Genomic DNA, 12,046 nt, shown 5'->3' with positions numbered 1-12,046 from the left:
ATTTCTAAAAAGTAAATACATAAATTATAAACCTTTACCTTTCTAGAAGTACAAAATCAGTATAACTCTAAGGCATTTTGCACTTAAAACTTTTGCCACGTTAACTATGCCAACGTACTTAATGTGAAAGAACTCCCCTAGCGTAGATGTAGTTATATCAGTGTAAAAGTGCTTATACCAGTATATTTTATTCTAGACAACCTAAGTGAAATAAGCTATGCCACTATAAAGTACCTTATACTGGTGTAATTGCACCTGTACTAGGGCTTTTCTGGCACAACTGTGTTGGTTAAAAAAAAACACATACCGAGCTGACATCGTTATTCGAGTAAAACTTTATGTGTAGACCATGCCTAAGATGAGAGAATACTAGCAATGGTGATATTAGGTAGTTTGATTTTCTCTATCACAGTCTTGTTCCAAGGATAAATGTGAATTTAACAGTAGGGATTTTTGGTTCTGCATTTAGATATAATTAATTTTGTCATAGAAGGCTAAGCTGCTGATTCACCACCTGCAGTGAGTGCAGAATGCAGCAGTGTGACTTCTGTCATGGATGTACAGAAGGAGAGTCTAGTCTACCTATTGCTTTGTCTTCTACACTAGCTGTCTGTATAGGTCAGTTTTGATAATCCACTGTTAAAATGTAAAGCTTTCAGTGGACTTGGTCCCAATATCTTGCTGATCTTCTCTGGCCTTATATATCTTCTTGACCCTTTGGTAAGAAAAGTACTATACTTTTGGTATTGAAAGTATAGTCTAGAATAAGCAAAGCCATATTTTTGCTTTGGAATGCCCTGCCTTCTAACATTAGGAAGGCCAAAGGTCCTGATCCTGCAAAGATTTATGCACATACGTAACTTTATGCACTTTGAATAATCCCATGGAATTAATTGATTGACTCAGAGTGTAAAGTTAAGCATCTGCATAAGTCTTTGGAGGACTGGGGCTTTAGCTTTTATTTTAAAGGGGCATAAACAACTTTTTTTAAAATTATTGATTGTGGCCTGTCTTAATTCTTGGTTGTAGTGAGGTGCCTAGATGATGGACACACACCATATAAAGGTATCATACTGTATTATTTTTAGATGTAATAATTTTTACAATACTTTAAAGTCAGTTTTTGATATGCAGAGTTCTGTCATGCTTTCCATCAGGATTTGTAAAAGTTACCAAAATTGTGTATTTCATGGTGTAAGACTATTCTTCTTTGCAAATATGCTCTCTAGTATGCAAACTGTGATACCAGTGAAGCATATTTATAGCACTATATAGGAAACAAATGGGCCGGAGTTGAGATAATTTCTGCTCAGGAGCACATGAAGATGTGAATGGCTGCAGATGTTTGTGCATAGTTGTTCTGCAAGTCCTGGAGTCCTGATCCCACCAACCCCTACCTGTTATCTTGCTAATGAATGCTTAGCTCTCTGCTTTGCCATGTGTCAGGTGAAGCGAGGTGGAAGAGAGGGGCTATTTGTGTCCTGATGATCAGACAATACCACTGGCTAGGGTGTGAGACAGTTTCAGAACTGTGCATGACTAAGGATTGATTAAAAAGACAAGGTGGGGGAGATGTTGGTGAGACAAGCTTTCAAGCTTATACAGAACTCTTTTTCAGGTCTTCAGGACCTGTTCTTTTTATTGGGCTATAGCCAATCGAGCCTGTTACCTTTATGCACTCGATATTTCTGATACTCCTTTCAAATGACAGTAGTTTTATGCAAGAGAGACAAGGTGGGTGAGGTGATATCTTTTATTGGATCAGCTTCTGTTCAGGACAGAGACAAGCTTTCGAGCATACACAGAGTGCACTGTATGTAAGAGAGCGGTATGATTGCTCAGAGCTCCAGTATGAAACTGGAGAAAAGCCTGTTGAGAGTCTTTGGGTTAAGTTTAGAAGCGAGAGCAACAAGGGTGATGTCGTGATGGGCATGTGCTATAGACCACCGGACCAGGAGGATGAGGTAGATGAGGCTTTCTTTGAACAATTAACTGAAGTTTCCAGAACACAGGCCCTGGTTCCAATGGGGGACTTCAATCACCCTGACATCTGCTGGGAGAGCAATACAGCAGTGCAGACTACCCAGAAAGTTTTTGAAGAGTGTTGGGGACAACTTCCTGGTGCAACTACTGGAGGAACCAACCAGGGGCCGTTCTCCTCTTGACCTGCTGCTTACAAACAGGGAATTGGTAGAGGAAGTAGAAGTGGGAGGCAACCTGGGGCAGCAGTGACCATGAGATGGTTGAGTTCAGGATCCTTACAAAAGGAAGAAAGGAGAGTAGCAAAATACGGACCCTGAACTTCAGAAAAATCAGATTTTGACTCCCTTAGGGAACTGATGGGCCGATAACCCTGGGAGGCTAATATGAGGGGGGAAGGAGTCCAGGAAAGCTGGCTGTATTTTAAAGAAGCCTTATTGAGGGTGCAGGAACAAACCATCCCAATGTGCAGAAAGAATAGCAAATATGGCAGGCGACCAGCTTGGCTTAACAGTGAAATTTTCGGTGAGCTTAAACACAAAAAGGAAGCTTACAAGAAGTGGAAACAAATGACTAGGGAGTATAAAAATATTGTTTGAGCATGCAGGGGTGTAATCAGGAAGGCCAAAACACAACTGGAGTTGTAGCTAGCAAGGGATGTGAAGGGTAACAAGAAGGGTTTCTAGAGATATGTTAGCAACAAGAAAAAGGTCAGGGAAAGTGTGGAATCCTTAATGAATGGGGGAGGCAATCTAGTGATAGATGATGTGGAAAAAGCGGAAGAACTCAGTGCTTTTTTTGCATTGGTCTTCACGGACAAGGTCAGCTCCCACACTGCTGTCCTGGGAAACTCAGTATGGGGAGGAGGTGAGCAGCCCACAGTGGTGAAAGAACAGGTTAAAGACTATTTAGAAAAGCTGGACATGCACAAGTCCATGGGTCCAGCTCTAATGCATCCGAGGGTGCTGACGGAATTAGCTGATGTGATTGCAGAGCCATTGGCCATTATATTTGAAAACTCGTGGCAATCGGGGGAGGTCACAGATGATTGGAAAAAGGCAAATATAGTGCCCATCTTTTAAAAAAAGGAAGAAGAACTTGGGGATCTACAGTCCAGTCAGCCTCACCTCAGTCTCTGAAAAAATCATGGAGTAGATCCTCAAGGAAACCATTTTGAAGCACTTGGAGGAGAGGAAGGTGATCAGGAACAGTCAACATGCATTCACTAAGGGCAAATCATGCCTGACCAACCTGATTGCCTTCTGTGATGAGATAACTGGCTATATGGGTATGGGGAAAGCAGTGGGCGTGATACATCTTGACTTTAGCAAAGCTTTCGATACGGTCTCCTACAGTATTTCTGCCAGCAAGTTAAAAAAGTATCGGCTGGATGAATGGACTATAAAGTGGATAGAAAGCTGGCTAGATTGTCGGGCTCAACAGGTAGTGATCAATGGCTCGATGTCTAGCAGCCGGTATCAAGTGGAGTACCCCAGGGGTCAGTCCTGGGGCCGGTTTTGTTCAACATCTTTATTAATGACTTGGATGATGGGATGGAGTGCACCCTCAGCAAGTTCACAGATGACACTAAGAAGAGGTAGGGATAGGGTCCAAAGTGACCTAGACAAATTGGAGGATTGGGTCAAAAGAAATCTGATGAGGTTCAGCAAGAACAAGTGCAGAGTCCTGCACTTAGGACGTAAGAATCCCATGCACTGCTACAGGCTGGGGACTGACTGGCTAAGCAGCCGTTCTGCAGAAAAGAACCTGGGGATTACAGTGGATGAGAAGCTGGATATGAGTCAACCGTGTGTCCTCGTTGCCAAGAAGACTAACGGCATATTGGGCTGAATTAGTAGGAGCATTGCCAGTAGATTGAGGGAAGTGATTATTCCCCTCTATTCGGCACTGGTTAAGCCGCATCTGGAGTATTGCATCCAATTTTGGGCCCCCCACTTCAGAAAGGATGTGGACAAACTGTGGAGAGAGTCCAGCGGAGGGGAACAAAAATGATCAGGGGGCTGGGGCACATGACTTATGAGGAGAGGCTGGGGAACTGGGCTTGTTTAGTCTGCAGAAGAGAAGAGTGAGGGGGAATTTGATAGCAGCCTTCAACTTCCTGAAGGGGGGTTCCAAAGAGGATGGAGCTCGGCTGTTCTTAGTGGTGGCAGATGACAGTCTCAAGTTGCAGTGCGGGAGGTCTAGGTTTGTTATTAGGAAACACTATTTTACTAGGAGGGGGGTGAAGCACTGGAATGGGTTACCTAGGGAGGTGGTGGAATCTCCATCCTTAGAGGTTTTTAAGGCCCAGCTTGACAAAGCCCTGACTGGGATGATTTAGTTGGTGTTGGTCCTGTTTTGAGCAGGGAGTTGGACTAGATGACCTCCTGAGGTCTCTTCCAACCCTAATCTTCTATGATTCTATGAGAGTTCATCTTCAGGTCTGGGAAACTTAACCAGAATGTCACAACCCAACAGATTGTTTAGCATAAGTAGTTAACAAACACTTCAAGGGACCATTCAAGGTGAAGTGGTGTGTTAACACCGCTCCAATCATAGGGAGGCGGGAAAGCAGCTGGGGGTGGGGTTGTTAGTGGGTTTAGGTTGTTGTAATAAGCCATAAATCCAGTGTGTCTATTCAGTCCATGATTTTTAGTGTCTAGTAAAGTCTTTTGGAAATGTTGTGCAGGTTTCCTTTGAGGATGAGGATTGATAGGTCAGATATAGAGTGATCACTTTGTGTCTCTCACCACCAGAAGTTGGTCCAGTAACAGATATTACCTCACCCACCTTGTCTCTCTAATATTGTGGGACTGACATAGCTACAACACTGCATACAGTAGTTTGATGTGTTATTTGTAGCTCTGGGAGATGTTGGGTAGTGGATTACACCAGCAAGGTCATTTTGCCCCTATGGATGTAATACTGCAGGACTGAACCTGACAGTAGATCACGGGTGGAAGGGAGAAGTGGTTGTGGTGAATGCTGTGCATGGGTAAACTGTCAATAACAGAAAATAGCATAAGTATTTGCAGTGGGGCATTTAAAGCATAACTGTAGCATGAGACATGAAGGAAATTTGAGTAAAGTAGAAGTGTCAGCACATTCTAAAACCTAGATCTACAGGCGATGGAGTGAAACTCCATGCATTTATGCTGAGATGGATGTCTTACACTGATCAGTTGGACTTTAGACATTTGATTCTTTTACTGACTTCCACCTTCATTAGTTAGTTACTTCTGTTCTGTCTCTCCGTCAGTAAAATCCTTTAATGCTTTTCTTTGCCGTTTTGGTGATATGTTCTGCCCATTGGCATATTTCATTGGATCTCACTATGGTCTTTTTTCTTTTTAATCAAGTGTATTCATATATTCATTTTTTAGCCGTTAAAGTGGATCCCCTCTCAAAGTCAAGACTGGTTGGGTAGCAGGAATTTTCTGTAGTGGCTGGTAGGAAGTATTACTAGTATTTAAGTCTACCCTATATTCTTAAGCATATAAACTATCAAATATTATATTTAAGAATTATTTTGCTTATAAGAGCCTATCCTTATCTGAAGTTGTTAAATGTTCAGTGATACTATTTTGTCTTACCAGCATGAATCGTAGTCATTGCATGCTATATATTTTGAATCAATTCTTTCATGCTGGTTAAATGTACGCAGCTCTGAACTGTGTTATTTTGGTTACTAATGCAACCGTAGGTGCTGGAACTAGGAGTGCTGGGGGTGCTGCAGCACACCCTAGCTTTAGTGGTTTCCATCATATCCAGGGTTTACAGTTTGGTTCAGTGGCTCTCAGCACCCCTGAATGCAACTGTGTTTCTATTTCTCATGTTTTCATTGAGTTAGTCAGGTCCTGAATTTACGGCATGTAATATAGTTAATGCATAGTACATATAGGCAATAAAAGGTCTTTGTCATATAGTATAAGGTCACCATCATTAATTTTCAAATTGTAAAAAGAGACTTGCTGTTTTGTGATGGTCATTATTGCAATATAATGTGCTGTGGATCCTGCCTGCACATAGAATGAACTGTGATCTTAATTAGAACTTTGACAAGCCCACTCCGATAAAATGATGAGATTATTCGTAATTGATGTCACAATCAATTACCATTTAGATCATCATGAGCCTACTAACAGGTCTAGCCTTGGTGCTGGCCCCAGGATGTTGATGAGTGTGTGGCTGCCCTGTTCATGCTGTTACTGCGACAAGAGGGCAGATTTTCAGTCAACATCCTAATGACCTCTTTTGAAGTCTATTAAATTAATGACCCTGTCATACTGGTCTAACCTCTTACATCTTCATTTTGGATTTTTTGTTGCAAACTAGTGTTTCTGGAGCATGTGATAGAACAGATACTTAGAAAAAATTTTTTTTTTTCTAATCTAGCACTGTTTTAGAGACCTTAGAAGTATTAATTCATGGCATGACAAATAAAACACCAAAGGGTTCACTTTACAGGTTATGTCTGGGGGGATTGAATTTCCTTTAAAGAAACATATTCTTATTCTACATTGTCTAACTTGTATTTTGATCTTCCCTAACTACAGGTGCCTAAAGGGCATGTTTGGTTAGAAGGAGATAATCTCAGGAATTCTACAGATTCCAGGTGTTATGGACCTGTTCCTTATGGACTGATAAGAGGACGCATTTGCTTCAAGGTATACCTATAGGATCTAAAACCAGTTACTTCAAACATTTTTTAAAAAGATATAAAAGCAAAAATCTACTCCCATCCTTAGCAACATCACTGAACTAAATGGGGATGAATATCAGAACAACTTGGACCTTTTAGATTGTTTCAAGAAAAGTCTCTCCATATTTTTGGGATGGAGACAAATAGTTTCACTTGAAAATGTACACCTCAAATGATCATCATCATTAAGGCTGTGTCAACAGTTTGGCAAATGAATCTGTACCCATTCCATATATGTGGAATACAATCCATCCCCACCTTGCATTTTTTGTAATCATAGTTCCAAAATGATGAAATAGTATCATTTTGTGTTTAGCTATTTTATATAATTTTAAACAAAATATCATTTGAGACATAGGTCCATATTGCAAAGAACAGTGACTGGGGGGAGGTTGTCTTTTCTAGGCCTAGTTACTTTAGGACCCTAACTCTAGACCCACTGACTTGCCTACGCCATCCTTAATAATTGTTAAATTGAAATCTCTGAACCAACTTTAACTCATGACAGGTCCACCATAATTCTCTGCCCTTCACTGCTAGATATGAATCAAGTATCTTGTTAAATGTTTTGTTACACAATAAACCATGTAAGCTTACTTTTACTGTTTATATAACCTATATTTCTATAACCCTATGTCCTATTATATTTTCATATTATTTCTGTCTGCATTATGAATCAGTGTGTACAACTGTATTTAATCACTTATAAAAATAAGGAACTAGGATTAATTTCTCTTCCTAAACAATTACTATAGGAAGCAAGCTGGTACAATTCAGTGGGTTCATGCAGTAGGCTTTAGAAAACTAGGTTTAAATCCTGCTGTGGACAAAGTGAAAGGTTGCTGGTCACTATTTGCCACAAACCACAAAACCACCATATACTATAATTCAGCACAACTGGCATATATGCTCAGAAAAGACTCAACTCTTGTTAAAAAATATTGTGTGTATTAATGCAGCTTAGAATTGTAGGAGTGCATTTTCACTTTTCAGAAAACCTTGCAACTACTGACCATAATCAGTAATTGCTTACTAAACCTGAAATAACATTTTCCCCTCAGCTTTGTTTGACCTCTGTTCTTTATGGGTTATTAAAACATTTGCCATCAGTGTCTCCCTGGCACATTACAAGTTCTAGCTGTTCCATCCCTGAATGTTTGTCTTAACATGCATTTCTAGAGCATAGAACAATGATTATTCTAAACAGTGTAGTGATTTTGTGATATTGACAAATAACCACAAGGATAAGTTGTGTAGAGGTTGTGGCCTAAAGTTTGACCTAAACCTGCAAAATTACAAAGCTAGTTAGTGCATCGCCCACGTAAAATTTATATGTAGCTAGTGAGCCCATTAAATTATTTTAGTGAGAATATAGTGTTAGTCATCTTACTGAAAAATCTCCAGTCACTGTGACAGGAGTAGAGAACTGCCACTTAATATTATATTTTTTAGTCTGAGGTGGCCTTTTGCCAACTGATGATTATTAATGTTCTGCTGATGAGAATAAAGCATATGGTGTGTAACAAACAAGAGTGAGTTTATACTTCAAAACACTGTTTTAGGAAACTATTGAGATGTGTAACACTGCTATAGCTATAAATCAGAGTACAGTAATCTGCATAACACCATATTGTAGTTGAGAGAACATTTCTTCTTTACTTTTAAAAAAGAACTAACAAAACTCAGTTGCTATAATTTATTTTTAAAAAAATTATGCATATCCTGAGCAATCATGATTGGTGTCAGACAGTCTGTCCTGTGGGGTATTCCACATCTCCCTGCTGGCTGAAGGCAGAACAAAGATTAACAGCCACCCTAGGTCCTGGAGTGCCTCTCCGTGGAGAACCCCAGACATCTCCACTCCTGGGCTGAAGGCAGACCAAGGATCTCCTCTTTGTAGCAGAGTCCTTCAGGACAGGACTACCAAAATCATCTGAACTCATGGAAAACTGATTTAAATCTTTTTTTTTTAAACCTCTCTATTGGCAGAGGGGTTTTGAGCCAGATTGCCGGCTGGAGCAAACCTGTTTTATCCTACTCTCACTCCATGAAACACTCCAGGAGCCACCAATCCCAGAAAAAAAACAGAAAAGCATTTCAGAACTATTTTCCAACTAAAGCAAAGAAAGAATTGTGTGTTCCATTATCCCCATTATTTGAAGTAGTAGTCAAAGTTTAATGGGCTCCCAAGCAAAGCTAAGCATCCTCCACAGAAAAATGATAGAGATTCTATTCTATTCTTTGCCCATGGACAAGAAAGACTTGGTCATTTTACCAAATGTGGATGCAGCAGCAACTGCATTACTAAAAGACACTAATAGCCTCAGAGGGAGAGCCACGGGTGAGTCTAGCATGGATAGACTGTATGACCCAGTAAGGCCAGGATCAGATAAAAAAAACTGAAGGCAAGTTTGAACTGAAAGCAAATACGAATAAGATCTGATTAGCAGCTTCTCTTGTAGCAAATGCTTCTCTGAATTCCCTTAGATTCACAGCTTGCTCTGAGGCATCTAATCTTGTAGTCCAAAGACTCCTCTGGCTCCATCTCTGGAAACCAAATACACAGGTAAAACACCTTATGATCTCAGCCAAGTATTTAGGGGGCAAGATGTTTGGTGAGGACATGGGGGGGGGAACAGTAGCAGAAGCAGGTGAGAAGAAAGTCTTTTCCATGTCATTGACCTGAGATCTATAGAACTTTTCTTTGGCACATGTTTTCGGTTTATGCTTACCAGCCCACAAGAAATCCATAGAGACTTCATATTTGGAAGTCAATAGATCAAGAAACTTCAAACAGTGGTCTTCTGGAAGACCTGCATAAAACTATAAATCATCTACCTGACTCTGTGCCCAGCATCCAACACTACCTCTTATCTTGGGATGGAGTAGGGGGGAGAGGAGGAGATTTCAGAAGTTTGTCCACTTACAGGAGACACCTACATCAGGCAGGTGGATACTAGGGACAGTTCTACAGGGTTATGCTATTGAACTTACCAAATTCCTCAAAGACAAGTTCATAGTCTGTCCCAGAAAAGAGAACAGATAAGTACCAAACAAAGCAAACGAACATCTCAGCATTTGAGCCATAGAATCAGGATCAACAAGACAGATTCTGTGGTGTGTACTTTATTCTTTTCTGTCCCAAAGAAGAATAGGAACACAAGAGCCATCTTAGATCTTAAGTCTCTTAACAAATCCACCAGCTCTCTCAAGTTTTGGATAAAAATCCTGAAGTCTGTCATTGCAGCTCTGTCACCCAAGATTTCATGACGTCAGCAGACTTTGAAGAGGCTTATCTTCATGTGCCAATCAGGGAGATTCACTGAAAATGTCTGTGCTCTGTTACAATGGGAAGCATTTTCAGGACAGGACTCTCTGTGGACTAGTGACTACCCCAGAGGTTATCCAACAAGATTCGGGTGGGCTTAGCAGCCATTGTCAGAAAGAGGATACACGTGTATCCCTATCAGATTGTCCTTCAGGATCCAGGGGAGACTTACAGGATCATGGTTTTTCTGTAAACACAGAGAAGAGGCTTTTCTTTTCTTTTTTTTTTTTTTTTAATAGGTATATCTCCATATCTCATAGAACTGGAAGGGACCTTGAAAGATCATCAAGTCCAGTCCCCTGCCTTCACTAGCAGGACCAATTTTTTGCCCCAGATCCCTAAATGGTCCCCTCAAGGATTGAACTCAAAACCCTGGGTTTAGCAGGCCAATGCTCAAACCACTGAGCTTCCAGCCATCTCAAGGACTTCTGCATTTAGGAATGATCCTGGATACCATGGAGATGTCTAGGATTACTCTTACCATATCAAAAAGAAATTGTAACCAATCAGGATCTGAGAATCACTGATCTCAGGTCAGTCACGTACTCCCTCAAGTGATGGACTGATTCTTTGCGATTCCAACAGGAGACTGAATGGCATGAAAGGAATATAAGCAGACTACTTTCAATGAAGAGCATGAAAACTTATTGGAGGTCCACAGCATTTATATTACTCTTCAGCTAAAAGGCAGGCCTCTAAATCCTCTACTGAAAGATGGAGCAAAGCATATATTACTGAAGCTTATAGAGCACCTGGAGCAAATCCACCGGATAACCTCACAGCTTATTCCAAGGAGTTCAGCAATTTGTTGGGCAAAAAGGTCTGGTGCTTAATGTGAAATCTGTTAGGCAGCTATGTGGACATCCGTGCACTTGTTCATGAAGCATTACAGCGTCGATTTCTCTTCCTCCTTAAATGCAGCATTCAGGAGAAGGGTACTGCAACATGTGCTGCCCCAGCACTAACCCAAGACAAGTTCCTGTGTAAACAATTTGAATCACCCCCTCTCCTCCAAAGTTGAGTATGCTTTCCACATCCCACAATACGGACTGTCAGACACCGGGTCGGGGTAGGATGTGGTGAGAAAGAAAATTCACAGGTAAAGAGAGTTTTCCTAATACTCTTCGTGTCTGACATTCTGGCCCAACCAGCGTGGATGCATTTGTCTGAGAACTGAAGTTGTTTTTCTCCACTGTCCCAGATTATAAGCTTCCTAAGGCTGTGTTATGAGAGTCATATGTCCAAGTTAGGTGACTTATACTACTATATTCAGTAAATATTTTTTAGCTTTGGAAGCAATCATTCTGGGTTCCCCACAGAAGAGTGGTCCTGGACCCAGGCTAGCTGTCAATCTTTGTTCTGCCTCCAGCCAGCAGGAAGAATTATTATTACTATATTACCCTATAATACAGACTGTCAGATATGGAGGGTATTAAAAAGATTGATAAGTAAGAAGGAAATCTTCCTATTGTGGTATCCTCATCTCAACTAAAGAATTAAAAGGTGACAAATGTAAAGTATATATAATAAGACTGAGTATGGAAATACAGTATAATTCCACTTATCCACATTCTCTTTTCGAATAATCTTAGTTATCTGAAACCACACATCTCTCCCATGTAGCCCTGTTAGTTAATCACCCACTAGTAACGTCTCATTAGGCTCATCACTAATCAATGGCTTTGTATTTGTATAGTGGTTCTGAGCCGCTACCTGCAACTACTGAGACCGAATCCCGTTTCAGCAGCAACAGCAACTGACAGTGTCTGTGTCAGACTGTGATTAGTCAGTTTAAAAAAAAAATTTTTTTTCAGAATTCTATCCACAGTAATGTAATACATTTTTCGTGTTTTAATAAACTCAAAGTTGGGTTACTTTACTCTTTTATAAAGTACAAAGTATTAAGCAAACATCAGCATTACTCCTTTTATTCCCCACATTTCTACATCAGTGAAACTGAAGCATAAAATAGCACTCTGTTTATCCGGTCAGTTATCAGAAACTTTCTGATGTCCCTCAGGCCATTTGGATAAATG

The 12,046-nt window shown here is 40.5% G+C and overlaps 1 protein-coding gene across 15 annotated transcripts in view; it reads left to right on the top strand.

Annotated features, from left to right (window-relative positions):
* IMMP1L (inner mitochondrial membrane peptidase subunit 1) overlaps positions 1–12,046 on the top strand; it is a 71,475-nt gene that overhangs the window by 59,171 nt on the left and 258 nt on the right. For all 15 annotated transcript variants that reach the window (XM_034769889.1, XM_034769893.1, XM_034769888.1 and 12 more), the window contains one exon: positions 6,537–6,647. In XM_034769889.1, the coding sequence (XP_034625780.1) occupies positions 6,537–6,647 (111 nt within the window). The remainder of the gene's footprint in view (positions 1–6,536; positions 6,648–12,046) is intronic.

This window comes from Trachemys scripta, chromosome 4 (genome assembly GCF_013100865.1).
Source record: "Trachemys scripta elegans isolate TJP31775 chromosome 4, CAS_Tse_1.0, whole genome shotgun sequence".
In the NCBI taxonomy this organism is placed as follows: Eukaryota; Metazoa; Chordata; order Testudines; family Emydidae; genus Trachemys; species Trachemys scripta.
Note: the sequence above shows the minus strand (reverse complement) of the source record. Positions and strands in the feature narration are given on the sequence as shown.